Here is a 16,747-nt window from a genome sequence, read left to right as displayed (position 1 = left end):
GCATGGATACAGGAGGCACAGTCCAGGCTGTGAGTCCTTTGCAGAAAAGTTCACTATCGCTGCAGACAAACAATTACAAGAGAAAAACAGTTGAACAGAACCAAGCAAAGTATAAGGCTTTCACAAACAAGCGGCAGCGTGCTAAGGAACCAAAATTCCAGTGTGGTTCCTTCGTTAGGATACGAAAACCTGTAATTTTATGCAAAGGGGACCATAAATTCACAGTTCATCTTAAAATCATAGAGAAAAGAAGGGACCTTACACCTATCGACTTTCTGATGGGTGGGTATGGAATGCTTCTTATCTTGCACCTGCCTATGCACCAAGAGGAGATTATGCCAACACCCAGTCTGCATTGGGTGACTTCACCGTAGTATCAACACAACAAGACATTGCACTGGAACCAGGGCTTGAGAGACAGCCTGTCAGACCCAGACCCTGTCTGGACTAGAGACTATGTTATATAGTATCTATAGTGTTTTTAGTGTAATACTTCCGTCAACAGTATAGTGCCTTGCTTCCTATTTGTTCCTGTGGTTAGAACAACAATGTTTATTGTAATTGGGAAAGTTTCTTAACAGAGCAGGGAATGTGGTGTTTAGATGTTGCTTGTAATGATTAGAATTGGGAGCACTGGCTGTTGGGAGTCTGAAAGGATAGGAAACAGGAAGGAGGGAGGGGAGGAGTTGAAGAGTCTGAGGGAGAGCTATTGAGGGTGCAGCAGCAGCAGCTTGGAAAAGAGGTTTCCACTTTAAAAAAATAAAGTCCAGTTGAAGTTTGTTAGTATCTTGCCTGGCTGCTACAATAATTTGTTTACATATATCATTGTTAAAGGGTCATGGCAAAACAGGCAGAATTTAGGGCTTGTCTACACTGGCACTTTACAGTGCTGCAACTTTTTCACTCAGGGGTGTGAAAAAATACCCCCTTGAGCGCAGCAAGTTACAGTGCTGTAAAGCGCCAGTGTAAACAAAGCCATGCTCCCAGTGCTGGTAGCTACATTCCTCATGGAGGTGGGTTTTTTAGAGCGCTGGGACAGAGCCTGTAGATGCATTCTCCTAGATGGAGTTGAGCTTACATAGCTAGTTACCATGCCACATGCCCTGCAGCCTCACTTGCAGAGAGTGGGAAGGAGAGACCTGAGCACACTTTCCTCCAGGTAAATTCAGCTAGCAGATGATCCCTTGGGCACCGTTGCAAGCTCGTGCAGATTAGAGCAGCCTCTGGTGTACGCTAACCTGGGCCAGACGACTAGCAGAAAATCAAGGAACTGAAACCAGCTCTCAAAGCCCTCCATCCCCACGATACGAAGGGTAAACTTGACAAACAGGGAACCTAGCCAATGTCTGTCTGTCTCTACAGGTAATAGTAGTGCTAGGTGCACTGCCAGATCAACATTACTTACAATTCCTCCAGGTCTAGAGTTAGCCTTACTTCACCAGCCTTCTGAGGGACATGAATGATCAATTATGTTCTGAAAGCCTATGATGGAACCAGGAATTTAGTGATATCAGCACTCAGAAGATGCACAGAAAAAAGCTAGGGGTTCTGTAGTATATTTTGAGGCAAGAGATTAATTGCATCTTGTTCTAGAAATCAAGAGGAATCCTGAGAGTATTTGATAGAACCTACTTCCAGAGGTCAATTATTGGCCATTGCTGAATGTCATTCTCCCCCACAGAAGTGAGTAAATAGCTCCCATCTTCCTGAGGGTTCTTTGAAAGCTCTGATGATCGTCACAAAGGACAATTAGCTGTCAGAGTCCGCTTGGAGACCCAACTCCTGTATGATCTCTCTTCCAGATGCTGACTCCAAAGACTGTTCTTGCATGTCCAGAATCTATTCAAACTCTGGGTTAATTAGCCTGACAATAGGACTACTTAGATTTTATAAGAACTTGAACTCTAAAAGAGTTCGACAGATAACAATGCTATTTTCTTTTCTCTGGGCTTCACTTTCTTGAAGGGCTGTCCAAAGAATCTTTTCCTGGCCAATTTAGAGGATACTAGCAACTATTTCATTTGGGTATCAGCTTTCCATTGTCTCAGCCAATGATATTTAGCAACCTTATTTGAACATACAGCCCATCTGAAAATCTCTGCATTTTCACAGAGGCATCTCATAAAAAGGCTTTACAGAGACTCTCTCATTAAGGACTTTTCAGTTTTGTCCAGATTGGTGTACTGTCCTTCGTCTCTAAGCGCTATACTAGAATAGCTTTGACAGAATACATGGTAACACCAGTCTGTCCATTTGATCTTTCTGAAAATAGTCTCTCCTATTCTGCAAGGATCACAGTCTTTAGCTAACAAAGCCACAACTTTACCTACTTTTCGGAACTGAATTTACATTTTTTTTTTTTTTCAAATCTACAGTTTCACTCTTCTGCCTGCATTAGGAAATTCTCTTTCAGCTTCTAAATTACATCCTCTAAAACGGGCGAATGACATGCTCTTTAGCTCTTCTTGCTTTATTGTACTGGAGGATTATGACCTACTGTCAGAAAAATCCCCTTCTTTCTCAGATAACTGGACAATAGCTACTTCCATTGCTTTTCAGATTATTGCGAACTCCCTCCCTAACCCCCCTCCCCACCTCCCCTTCTGGCTTGGGAAAATTCTTGCTCCTGGAAGCACTACATCTCTTTTCACCCTTTGAAGAGATTTTTGATAAAGGACCGGTCTCTTAAAACTCTCCCTACTAAAAGAGTCCTATTATAGAAGAACTTTTATTTCTACCAGCTGAACTACTGGCTTTACTGGAGGGAGTAACACAGAAACTGGGAAAACTATTAACAATGAGACTTATTACCTAAAGTTAACAGCAATCACTTAACCCCTTTAGGGAAATGGACAGAATTTTAAAAAAATTAAATCCCCTCAGCAGCAGAAGTACTCGGTACGTTCGCACTTACCCCTGCCAGTTCTTGTTGAATAGGAGCAAGCTGGGCTTCAGAAGCAGGAATCAGAGCACTGACTGAGGCAACAGCGGGAGCAGGAAGCTCAAAGTCGCGCTCACCAGCTGATTCTGTGTGACCCATACCACCGTGGGGGGACTCAGCCTCTCCCTGTGGGTCCTCGCCTGAATCCGACAAACCTTTTTGCTCTGCAGGGGACTGGGAGCAAAAAAGACAGTGTCCCTTCAATGCAAGGCTGCAACATGATGGAGCAGTTGTCCAAGTGACAGGATTTACTAATCCTTTTTTACATTCACCATTTTTGTGACCTGGCAGAAGTTGTTGCTCCAATGAAAGATAGCATGAAACAGGTAAGAACCTATAACTGAATTAGTCCCCCATCAAATAAGCATCAGATGGAGCACATACACTTTAAAAAGGCAGCCAAAACTACTAGTGCCCTCTAACCAAAACCGCTTTTCTGCCAGCCCCAACCTCCCGATCCATAGGGTTATTGGGGTTTAGTTTCTCCCTTTGTTGAGCCTTGATTGACAGCTTCTACCTACCTAGTGGGAACAACTCAGAGAAACAAATAGCAAACAGACAATTGCTGGAAATAATGGATTATTCCACTGTTACAGGCTATGCAGCTTAAGAGTAGTGTTTGTTGGTTTTTAAACATAATATATCAATATTCGCAAAACAAACACTTTTGTGTTCATGTGTCAATGCATTCTCTGAAAAACAGTGGCAGATAGTCTTTTCTTTGAATTGACATTAAATTACATCATTACTAGAATGAAAAGGATCTCATAGTCAGGAAATCTGGGTTCAGCTCCACCTCTGCCATAGATTCCCTGAATGATCTTGGTCAAATCACTTAAATTTCCTGTCTCTCAGCTCTCCATCTGTAGAACAACAAAATTTCCCAAGCAATGCAAAGATTTGAGATTTTGTAAGGTAGATCTGATGAAGTGAGCTGTAGCTCACGAAAGCTCATGCTCAAATAAATTGGTTAGTCTCTAAGGTGCCACAAGTACTCCTTTTCTTTTTGCGAATACAGACTAACACGGCTGTTACTCTGAAACCTGTAAGGTAGATGTAGCCATGGCTGAATCTCTCTTACAAAGCAGTCAACAGAAGAGAACCCTTCTTCTGGACCAAGTGTATCTAATAAGAAACTACCACCACTACCATGTTTTATTTAAACAGCACCTCACATCCTTTAGAATTCAAAGCCCTTCTCAAACATCAGATGATACACAACTACATGATCATTTCATCCACCACTGAAATGCAGCCACCTTCCAGGTCAAACACAAAAACTGTTTAAAAGCACTGAGGAACATTACATTAAGTCAAGAATGCTATATACAACTGAATCAATAGGGTTTATTTTAGGCAAGCACAATGGTAAATATGCAAACTACATCTCTACTTTTGTGAAAAGTGAATTGGATTGTAAATGACCCATAAGAGGACAAAACTTTGATTTTATGTCTCATCTGAAAGACAAGGTTTTGCTCAAAAATGGTCAGGATACTGGGGTGTTTTAAGTTTTCAAAATCAAAGCTTTATTGCCAACCCCAAACACCAATTTAAAATAGTCTAGGAAATCAGGAAGAAAGTAGTGGAGAAGAACTTTATTTACACCCAAAAATTTAAGGAATTACATAATTTTGATGCCCTTTCCCCTCCCCTCCCCCTTAGGGCTTGAAAAGGCAATTATGTTTCGCCCTTATGGTTGTAAAATAAACATTCCAAATGTAAATAACAAGTGGAAAAAAGGGAAGCTGAAAGCAATGCCTCAGCTCCCCTCTCCTATTGTTCCTTTATACCCTATCTCTGGGTGATCTCATCCACACAGAATCATAGAAAATTAGAGTTGGAATAGATGACCTCCTGAGGTCTCTTTCAACTCCCTGCTCAAAGCAGGATTAACCCCAACTAAATTATCCCAGCCAGGGCTTTGTCAAGCTTGACCTTAAAAACTTTTAAGGATGGAGAGTCCACCACTTCCCTAGGTAACCCATTCCAGTGCTTCACCACCCTCCTACGGAAATAGTTTTTCCTAATATTCAACCTCAACCTCCCCGACAGCAACTTGAGACCATTGCTCCTTGTTCTGTCATCTGCCACCACTGAGAACAGCCTAGCTCCATCCTCTTTGGAACCCCACTTCAGGTAGATGAAGGCTGCTATCAAATCCCCCCTCACTCTTATCTTCTGTAGACTAAACAAGCCCAGTTCCCTCAGCCTCTCCTCATAAGTCATGTGCCCCAGCCCCCTGATCATGTTTGTTGCCCTCCGCTGGACTCTCTCCAACTTGTCCACGTCCTTTCTGTAGTGGGGGGCCCAAAACTAGACGCAATACTCCAAATGTGGCCTCACCAGTGCCGAATAGAGGGGGAATAATCACTTCCCTCGATCTGATGGCAATGATCCTAAAATACGCAGCCCAAGTTAGCCTTCTTGGCAACAAGGGTACACTGCTGACTCATATCCAGCTTCTCATCCACTGTAATCCCCAGGTCCTTTCCTGCAGAACTGCTGCTTAGCCAGTCGGTCCCCAGCCTCTAGCGGTGCATGGGATTCTTCCGTCCTAAGTGCAGAACTCTGCACTTGTCCTTGTTGAACCTCATCAGATTTCTTTTGGCCCAATCCTCCACTTTGTCTAGGTCACTCTGGACCCTATCCCTACCCTCCAGAGTATCTACCTCTCCCCACAGCTTAGTGTCATCTGCGAACTTACTGAGGGTGCAATCCATCCCATCATCCAAATCATTTATAAAGATGTTGAATAAAACCGGCCCCAGGACCAACCTCTGGGGCACCCCGCTGCCAACTAGACATTGAGCTGTTGATCACTTCCCACTGAGCCTGACAATCTAGCCATCTTTCTATCCACCTTATAGTCCATTCATCCAATCCATACTGTTTTAACTTGTTGGCAAGAATACTGTGGGAGACCATATCTAAAGCTTTGCTAAAGTCAAAATATATCACGTCCACTGCTTTCCCCATATCCACAGAGCCAGTTATATCATAGAAGGCAATCAGGTTGGTCAGGCATGACTTCCCCTTGGTGAATCCATGTTGACTGTTCCTGATCACCTTCCTCTCCTCCAAGTGCTTCAAAATCGTTTCCTCGAGGACCTGCTCCATGATTTTTCCAGGGACTAAGGTGAGGCTGACCTGTCTGTAGTTGCCCGGGTTCTCCTTCTTCCCTTTTTTAAAGATGGGCACTATATTTACCTTTTTCCAAATGTCCAGGATCTCCCTCGATCGCCATGAGTTTTCAAAGATAATGGCCAATGGCTCTGCAATCACATCAGCCATCTCCCTCAGCACCCTCGCATGCATTAGATCTGGACCCATGGACTTCTGCATGTCCAGCTTTTCTAAATAGTCCTTAACCTGTTCTTTCACCACTGAGGGTTGCTCACCTCATCCCCATACTGTGTTGCCCAGGACAGCAGTGTGGGAGCTGACCTTGCCTGTGAAGACAGAGGCAAAAAAAAGCATTGAGTACTTCAGCTTTTTCCACATCGTCTGTCACTAGGTTGCCTCCCCCATTCATTAAGGGTCTCACGCTTTCCCTAACCTTTTTCTTGTTGCTAAAATACCTGTAGAAACCCTTCTTGTTACCCTTCACATCCGTTGCTAGCTGCAACTCCAGTTGTCTTTTGGCCTTCCTGACTACTCCCCTACATACTCGAGCAATATTTTTATACTCCTCCCTAGTCATCTGTCCAAGTTTCCGCTTTTTGTAAGCTTCCTTTTTGTGTTTAAGATCACTGAAGATTTCACTGTTAAGACAAGCTGGTCGTCTGCCCTATTTGCTATTCTTTCTGCACATTCCTGCGCCCTCAATAAGGCTTCTTTAAAATACAGCCAGCTTTCCTGGACTCCTTTTCCCCCTCATATTAGCCTCCCAAGGGATTCTGCCCATCAGTTCCTTAAGGGAATCAGAGTCTGCTTTTCTGAAGTCCAGAGTTTGTATTTTGCTACTCTCCTTTCTTCCTTTTTTCAGGATCCTGTACTCAACCATCTCATGGTCACTGCTGCCTAGGTTGCCACCCACTTCTACTTCCCCTACCAATTCTTCCCTGTTTGTAAGCAGCAGGTCAAGAGGAGAACGGCCCCTGGTTGGTTCCTCCAGTAGTTGCACTAGGAAATTGCCCCCAACACTCTCCAAAAACTTCCTGGATTTTCTGTGCATTGCTGTATTGCTCTCCCAGCAGATGTCAGGGTGACTGAAGTCCCCCATTAGAACCAGGGCCTGTGTTCTGGAAACTTCAGTTAATTGCCTGTAGAAAGCCTCATCTACCTCATCCTCCAGGTCCGATGGTCTATAGCACACGCCCACCATGACATCACCCTTGTCGCTCTCACTTCTAAACTTAACCCAAAGACTCTCAATAGGCTTTTCTCCAGTTTCATACAGGAGCTCTGAGCAATCATTCTGCTATCTTACATACTGTGCAACTCCTCCACCTTTCCTCCCTTGCCTGTCCTTCCTGAACAGTTTATACGCATTCATGACAGTGCTCCAGTCATGTGAGCTACCCCACCAAGTCTCTGTTATTCCAATCACATCATAGTTCTTTGACTGGCCACATACATGGCATTGACTGATATCTCTATGCAGATCTCCCTCCATCGAAACTCTTCCTGGTGCCTAGCCCTCACCTGAAACTTGAAATGGCCTGACTTTTCCCTCAAAGCCCTCCCCTCCTACCATTATCAGTCATGGTGGATATCACCACCATCTTACTTGTCAGTAGGCCATAGTTTTGGCTTCATCTTTGATCTAAACCTCTCCAGTGACCCACACATCCAAGCCATGTTTAAATCTTACTGTTTCTTCCTGAAGATCTCCAAGACCTGAACTTTCTTCTCTGCCCCATTCAGTACGGCAATCTCAACTTCTCTGCCCCACTCAATACGGCAATCTCAACTTCTCAGAGCTATTTAAAGTGCTGCTACTGCAATCATCTTCCTGGCTCTTGGTCTCCACCTATATCAACGTCCACTCTTGACATCTCTCCAAGAGCTTCACCACTTCGACTGCATCCAGCACAAAATTTCTCATCCTTACTTTCAAACCCCTCCACAATTTTCTTCTCATCAGGCTGAACCCCACCTTTTCTGTTCTAGTGATGATGTTAACTTCCATCACCTATTTCTTCAACAAGCACTTCCATGCTTTTTCTCAGACCACCCTTAGGAAAAGCTCCCAATCAAAATCTGTAAAGCCATCACCCTTCCTCCTTCAAATTCCTCCTCAAAACTCACCTCTGCTGGAATGCACACATAAAACTACTACCTGATAATGAATAGGCAGGTGAGAAGTTGTGATCACTGCTACTAACTGGCTAAGAACTGCACACATCTATTATCACCTTGTCTCCCCTGTATCCCCCAATGCAGACCACTTGTCTTGTCAACGTGTTATGTCTTGTTTTCCAGACTAAGCTCTTTGAGGCACAGACACTCATTTATTACATCTGTTCAGCTCCTAGTATAACTTGGCCTAACCAAATTGTGGCCTTTAGGGGCTACCACAACATAAATGGTAACATCAGTAGATTCAAAGTAACAGAAATGCATACAATTAACAAAAGGGAAGATTAAAGATATCAGTGAAAAATCCCTGGCCAGTAGTATCATGAATAAGAAAGGTTTCAGAGTAGCCGCCGTATTAGTCTGTATCCGCAAAAAGAAAAGGAGGACTTGTGGCACCTTAGAGACTAACCAATTTATTTGAGCATAAGCTTTCGTGAGCTACAGCTCACTTCATCGGATGCATCTGATGAAATGGGCTAGTATTACTAGTGGCATTAGCCAGACATCAGTCCTGGACAAAAGAATAGAACAGCGGATATGAGACAAAGAACTGAGGGATGGTAACATAATTAATGCCCAGCATCACTGTTTTACGGAAAATGGTTTTGTCAAGAAAACTACCATTTTTTGATAAGACTACAGGTTTGGTTCAATATTGGCTGATTTCAAAATATAACTGCTAATGGTGAATCATCATAAAATGGATATGGTTATATGGAGAACTGCAGGAATCTGTTCATTTCCTAATGCTACTCTATACTTTTTAATAAGTGAGCTAGAAGAAATTCTATAACCATTGCTGATAAAGGTCGCAGATTGCACAAAGATTGGTGGAGTGGCAAATGATGACAAACCCAAGGTCTCTTAAACAGAACTATCTGAATCGCGTGGTAAGCTGGAAGAATCCTACAAGCATTTTAATAATACCAAATGCAAAGTAATACATCTAAGAACAAAGAAATGGGACATAATTTATAGAATGGGGAACTGCAGCTTAGAAAGCAGGATCTCTAAAAAGGATTCAGGGGGCATGGAGGATAGCCAACTGAACATGAGTTCCCAGTGCAATGCAAAAGTGAAAACAATTAAAATGATGCTTGCATATATTAAGGGGGGGAATTTCAAGTAGAACTAGGGAGGCAATATCTCTGAATATAGCATTGGGGAGGGAGACCACCACTGAATTATTGTGTTCAGTTCGAATTACTGCCCAAAATCTGTTCTATCCTTCCTCTCCAAACTAACTGAATGTGCAGTATGCAAGTGCCATCTGGCATTACCATCTAATTCCATTATTGGTCCTTGCTGATCTGGCTTCTGCCCTCACCCATCCCAATGAAACTTTTCTCACTCAAGTCTGAAATGCCCTCTTTCTGGCCAAATTTCAGAGTCTCTGCTCTCAGAGTGTATTCATTATACTGCTGCTAAAATTATCTTCCTGGCATGTCACTCTAACCATATTAACCCCTTCTCCCACTCTGAGTCCCTGCACTGACTCCCCCTTTGCCTCCACAAATAAAAGTTTGTCTTTACTCTTAAAGCCCTTCATATCTATGCCAATCTTAGCTTACCTAGTAACCTATTGAGAAGTCAGCCCTCTCCCTTTGCTCTGCTAGTATTCCCAGCCTTTGCTACCTACCAGTCAGCTTCTCCCTTAACATCACTCCTCTTTTTCTCATGCATGGAAAAAACTCCCCACTAAAATCCCTCCTTAGGGTTCCCCACTGCAATACCACCTACAACAGACATCCTGCTAATCATGGTTTGGCAAGCAATATGTGATTCTCCTCTTTCCCTTCCCTACTCCCTACCTCTAATCCCAGTTATTTTATTTTTAAACTACACTCCACGTAATATTGTTGGTCCATATTCATTTGTCTGCATGCATTCACATCCACTATGCTTTTTGTTTGTGTGTGTCTTTAATCTGCAAGACATCAGGGCAGGAAAAGACAGTTACCTTTTCCGTAACTGGTGTTCTTCGAGATGTGTTGCTCATGTCCATTCCACAGTAGGTGTCTGTGCTTGCCACATGCCTGAAGTTCTTCCCTTAGCAGTACCTGTAGGGGAGCACCCCTAGTGACCCCTGGAATGGCACTACCATGGCACGGTATATGGGGTGCTGCGCGCTCCCCCGACCCTCAGTTCCTTCTTGCTGGGGAAGGAGAGTGGGATGTGGAATGGATGAGCAACACATCTTGAAAAACACAAGTTATGGAAAAGATAACCATCTTTTCTTCTTCGAGTGATTGCTCATGTGCATTTCACAGTAGGTGATTCCCAAACTATACCTGTTGGAGGTAAGTAGTTCACAGACACTCAGGACGGAGCACTGCCCTGCCGAACCCGGCGTCCTTCCTGGTCTGGGAGACGATCGCACAGTGCGAGGTGAACGTGTGGACTGATGACCATGTAGCAGCCCTACAAACGTCCTGAATAGGGACGTGAGCCAAAGGGCGGCCAACGAGGCTTGCACCGTTGTCGAGTGTGCTCTCACAATCAGCACCGGGGGAACTCCCGCCAGGTCATAACAAGTACAGATACATGAAGTGATCCAGCTGGAGAGCCACTGAGTGGAGATCGGTCGACCCTTCATTCGTTCAGCCATACTGATGAACAGCTGTGAAGACTTCCTGAATGGTTTTGTTCGTTTCAGGTAAAAAGCCAGGGCCTGTCTCACATCTAGCATGTGGAGACAGCGCTCCTCACTAGACGTGTGAGGCTTAGGACTGAAGGAAGTAAAATGTCTTGGTTCATATGATAGGTGGAGACCACCTTGGCAAGGAACGAAGGGTGTGGGTGGACCTGCACCTTAGCTTTATGAAATACCGTATACGGGGTTTAGAAGGTCAGGGCCTGGAGCGCCGAGACCCTCCTAGCAGACATGATTGCCACAAGAGAGGCTACTTTCCATGAAAGGTGGGACCAGGAGCATGTGATAAGCAGCTCAAATAGAGGCCCTGTCAGCCTGGCCAGGACCAAGTTCAGGTCCCACTGTGGAACAGGGGGCCTAACATACTGACAGATGCGATCTAAGCCCTTAAGGAATCAACCGATCATGGCGTGAGAAAATACTGTGTGGCCCTGGACAGGCGGGAGGAAGGTTGATATGGCTGCCAGATGCACTTCGATGGACGAGGGCACTAGGCCTTAGACTCTGAGATGAAGGAGGGCGTAGTGCCTGAGGAGAGAGTCCACATAGCCAGACAATCCTGCTGTTAGGGTGCCAATGCCTGAGATGATAGGGCGTCCAGGATTTCCAGGTTTATAGATCTTGGATAGCAAACAGAATACCCCTGGTCGGGGTTCTAGGCATGGGTCTGCACAGTGAATGCCTGTGCTTTTTCAGGGAGTTTCTTGAGCAGATGGTGTAGTTTCTTTTGGTAATCCTCAGTGGGATCAGAGTATAATGGCCTGTAGAACGTGGAGTTAGAGAGCTGCCTAGCAGCCTCTTGTTCATATTCCAACTTATTCATGATGACGACAGCACCTCCTTTTTCAGCCTTTTTGACTCTCTCCTCAGGCCCTACGCTACCAGCACTCCAAGCTATCTTTGAGACACCACTGACTTCCTGAGGAAACTACAATCCATTGGTGATCTTCCTGAAAACACCATCCTGGCCACTATGGATGTAGAAGCCCTCTACACCGACATTCCACACAAAGATGGACTACAAGCTATCAGGAACAATATCCCTGATGATGTCACGGCAAACCTGGTGGCTGACTTTTGTGACTTTGTCCTCATCCACAACTATTTCGCATTTGGGGACAATGTATACCTTCAAGTCAATGGCACTGCTATGGGTACCCGCATGGCCCAAGTGTATGCTAACACTTTTACGGCTGACTTAGAACAACACTTCCTTAGCTCTCGTCCCCTAAAACCCCTACTCTACTTGCGCTACGTTGATGACCTATTCATTGTCTGGACCCATGGAAAAGCAGCCCTAGAGGAATTCCACCATGATTTCAACAATTTCCATCCCACCGTCAACCTCAGCCTAGACCAATCCATACAAGCGGTCCATTTCCTGGACACTACTGTGCTAATAAGTGATGGTCACACAAACACCATCCTATACCGGAAACCTACTGACCACAATATTTACCTATATGCTTCCAGCTTCCATCCAGTACACCACATGATCCATTGTCTATAGCCAAGTTCTACGATACAAACGCATTTGCTCCAATCCCTCAGTCAGAGACAAACACCTACAAGATCTCTATCAAGCATTCTTAAAACTACAATGCCCACCTACTGAAGTGAAGAAACAGACTGGGAGAGCCAGAAGAGTACCCGCAAGTCACCAACTACAGGACAGGCCCAACAAAGAAAATAACAGAACTCCACTAGTCATCACCTTCAGCCCCCAACTAAAACCTCTCCAGTGCATCATCAAAGATTTGCAACCTATCCTGAAAAATGATCCCTCACTCTCACAGATCTTGGGAGACAGACCAGCCCTCACTTACAGACAACTCCCCAACCTGAAGCAAATACTCTCCAGCAACCACACACCACACAACAGAACCACTAACCCAGGAACCTATCCTTGCAACAAAATCCGATGCCAACTCTGTCCGCATATTTATTCAAGTGACACCATCATAGGACCTAATCACATTAGCCATGTCATCAGGGGCTCGTTCACCTGCACATCTACCAATGTGATATATGCCATCATGCGCCAGCAATACCCCTCTGCCATGTACATTGGCCAATCCGGACAGTCTCTACGCAAAAGAATAAATGGACACAAATCTGACATCAGGAATCGTAACATTCAAAAACTGGGAGGAGAACACTTCAACCTCTCTGGCCACTCAGTAAAAGATTTAAGGGTGGCAATTTTGCAAGAGAAAGGCTTCAGAAACAGACTCCAATGAGAAATTGCTGAGCTTGAATTAATATGCAAACTAGATACCATTAACTTGGGTTTGAACAGAGACTGGGAGTGGCTGGGTCATTCCACATATTGAATCTATTTCCCTAAGTTAAGTATCCTCACACCTTCTTGTCAACTGTCTAAATGGGCCATGTTGATCATCACTACAAAAGTTTTTTTCTCCTGCTGATAATAACTCATCTTAACTAGAAAAGGAGTACTTGTGGCACCTTAGAGACTAACCAATTTATTTGAGCATGAGCTTTCGTGAGCTGTAGCTCACGAAAGCTCATGCTCAAATAAATTGGTTAGTCTCTAAGGTGCCACAAGTACTCCTTTTCTTTTTGCGAATACAGACTAACACGGCTGTTCCTCTGAAACTCATCTTAACTAATTAGCCTCTTGAAGTTTGTATGGAACTTCCAACTTCTCTGTATGTGTATATATCTATGTTCTTACTATATGTTCCATTCTATGCATCCGATGAAGTGGGCTGTAGCCCACGAAAGCTTATGCTCTCAAGTTCTTCACAGAAAGTTTGAAGTTTCACTGCAAAAAGAAAACCATCTGCACGAGGGGCGTACAGCTCTTGCCAGTGATGCGCAAGTGAAGACACGTTCTTCCTGTTTACAGAGCTTTTAGCCTCCGGAGGATATCCCACAGTGCCTAGGTGACCACTCTGGCCAGCAGCTCTGCTGCTCTGACGCCAGGTAAACAGACATCCACCCCTCCCCCTGTAAACTCCCCTTCCTGTTTTTTTGGCAGGTGCTCACTTGTCATCTGGCCAGGTGACAATGGCTGCTCCCTGGCTTGGAGCAATGCTGAGCTAAAGGTGCTGATCAGTGTTTGGGGAGAGGAGGCTGTGCAGGGACCCAGGATGCCCCACAATCATCCTCCCCCTCCCCCCCTTCCCACAAGACCTATCGTCAAAACGGAGAGAGCTGCGCTGTGGGATAGTGCCCTCAGTGCACTACTCTCATCGGCATGGAAGTGCTGCAAATGTAAACACACAGTGATGCTTGTGGAAGTAAGTGAGCACACAAGCCAGCGCTTTTCTTTCACCGGTGAAACTGACAGCACAAAAACTCTGCAAGTGTAGACTCAGCCTCAAGCTGTTTAAGATTGCATCCTACAGACTAAAGGCACCAGAAGATATCACACCACAAAAGTATCAGAAGGTATCCGTATACAGTGAAGAAACCACCAAGCATCAAGAAAAGAAAAATGAAGAGATTTATAAATAAGAGACTGGTCAACTACACCTCAATCTACCATAGTTAGACAATGACATTGGCAATCAGCTAGAAACAACTGTCATTTAATTTGAATTTGGCTGTGTAAAAGCGGCTGTGTAAAAGCAACTGTATTACTGCTATATTGTTGTACTATTGCTGTACTGTTGTATTGCTGCTGTACAGCATTTACAATGAGCATAACATTGCTAAACTGCTTAACCGACACACGAACGGCAGCAAACAATATGAAGGCAAGAAAAACAAATTGGTAAAGAAATTAAGTTCCACAGTAGTAAACAAATTCCCTGGTAGGACCAGTCATACTTTGGGGTCAGTGACTCTGCATCCCAAGCAAGGCACATTTTATTCAAAACAATCTTGTTCAGTGTCTGGGTACCAACGCTAAACCCTGGCAAGCAATATTTGATCAGTTGGTTACTGTCCACTCAGCAGATTATCTGGAAGACAGTGTCCATAAGGAACAACTGGCTCTACATCAACAAATGGGGTATCACAGAGCAATGCAGCAGAGAAGATAGCCGTTCCCAATTCCTGCCCAGCAAAGCTTATCAGAGTGACAACGAGCAGTAAGGATAACCTATAACATGAATGGACAGTACCAGGCAGTAACTAACTACAAATATTTATATGTAAAGGCCTCATTTGTAATGTCACTACTCAACATTTCTTGTACTTCTCATATATATAGCACTGTAAAACACACTATAGTAATACCTATCTCAGTACTTCAAAACACTCAGCCTACTACCAAAAATAATACAGGCGGTAACTGTAAATGGCCTAATAGGATGTGTTGCTATCTGCAGTACCACAAGGGCCAAACCCCAATAACAGATTGGAAAACGATTATTATGCTCGACTATAAGGTGGTGTCATATGTACACATACATACTCTACATATATACCCACGTACACTACGAATATATACGCCATATCCATATTATTCATATATATTAATTATTTAGGAGTGCCTCTTGGGCTCAATCAAAGCCCTGGGCCTAACATTCTCAGGCCCGCCATAAGGGACTACAATCAATTGGAAGATAAAATCTCTCCATCAGTCATACAAGGGAATGTGCAGACTACGGGACAGATAGGGCATGAATGTATGGATGGTAAAGTAAGGTGACCACATAACAGTGTTTAGCCCACTGGGTCATCTTCAGTCCATGCATTATGCTTTTTTGAGATGATGGGTAAACATCTTCCCCATAAAAAGACAGAAAGTGGGGGAATGTAGTCGGAAGAGGGTCTGAAACATAAGCCCTAGTATCAGAGGCCTGAGCTAAAGTAGTGGTCAAACCTTTGCTGATAGAAAACAAAATAAGGCCCTGCTCACAGAATCTGGCAAGAACAGGGCTGATATTGCCAAAACGCATTCCTAAGAGGTGGTAGGCACAGAGCATTCACACAAACACATTTCAAGAGGGTGGTACCAGAACACCACGATACCAACACATTCCCCAAAGATAACAGGAACACGCTGACCCACCCTAAAGATAAGGTCAGGATGAAAGTGTGATGGATAGAGATGTACCAGGTGATAGGTGGAAACCGGCTCTGCCAGAGGGTGTCAACTAACTACATCAGAGGGACAGTATGTAACTTGTTTGTACTGATGTATAAAACGGAGTCTCAGAGGGAGCGTCTTTGGCCAGCTGAGGGGACAGCGGAAAGTCCCTCCACTAACTAAGCTGCGTCCATTGTCACGCGCATACATGCACTGAGTGTACTTGTAGCAAGTATAAGGCACCAATACCATGCTTCATCGACAATAAACCTGACCAAGTTCCTTCGCTACAAACCAAGTCTCTGGTTATTGGGCACTTCGATCGGAGCCTGCTGTACAGGTTATCTGGCCAGAGTCAGTACAGCATGCAGAGAGAACCCACACACAGCCAACATCTGACCATGGGAGGAAAATAGTCTTAGAGGGGCAGGACAGGGACTCCTGGCCAGGAATGCAAGGACAAAGACTAGCCCCTCGCTGTGGGGTGCTGCTGAACAGTCCCTGCCCAGGAACCGCTGCCCTAAGAGAGCAGGGCCGCAACAGCGGGACTCATAAGAACAGTCATAATGGGTCAGACCAAATGTCTACCTAGCCCAGTATGGCCAATGCCAGAGGGAATGAACAGAACAGGTAATTATCAAGTGATCCATCCCGTCACCCATTCCCAGCTTCTGGCAAACAGAGGCTAGGGACACCTGCCCATCCTGGCTAATAGCCATTGATTGATCTATCCTCCACGAACTTATCTAGTTCTTTTTTGAACCCTAAGAGGGTTCTGAGCAAAGTTACTGAGCAATATTTTTTCATTGATTTCAGCATGTCAGCTGAAATCCATATTTACCGA

General features: G+C 44.4%; 1 protein-coding gene across 7 annotated transcripts in view; it reads right to left on the bottom strand.

Annotated features, from left to right (window-relative positions):
- Positions 1 to 16,747, bottom strand: part of RANBP3 (RAN binding protein 3) — a 174,962-nt gene that overhangs the window by 114,242 nt on the left and 43,973 nt on the right. For 2 of the 7 annotated variants that reach the window (XM_075123100.1, XM_048830695.2), the window contains exons 3-4: positions 6,343 to 6,393; positions 2,915 to 3,115 (exon numbers count right to left, since the gene is read on the bottom strand). The exons of 2 other annotated variants lie outside the window; for them this stretch is intronic. In XM_075123100.1, the coding sequence (XP_074979201.1) occupies positions 2,915 to 3,115; positions 6,343 to 6,393 (252 nt within the window). The remainder of the gene's footprint in view (positions 1 to 2,914; positions 3,116 to 6,342; positions 6,394 to 16,747) is intronic. 3 more of the 7 variants (XM_048830697.2, XM_048830700.2, XM_048830699.2) reach the window with 2 other exon arrangements.

The sequence above is a fragment of the Caretta caretta genome, chromosome 25, assembly GCF_965140235.1.
Source record: "Caretta caretta isolate rCarCar2 chromosome 25, rCarCar1.hap1, whole genome shotgun sequence".
Taxonomy (NCBI): domain Eukaryota; kingdom Metazoa; phylum Chordata; order Testudines; family Cheloniidae; genus Caretta; species Caretta caretta.
The sequence above is the reverse complement of the archived record's forward strand: the minus strand, read 5'-3'. Positions and strand labels throughout refer to the sequence as shown.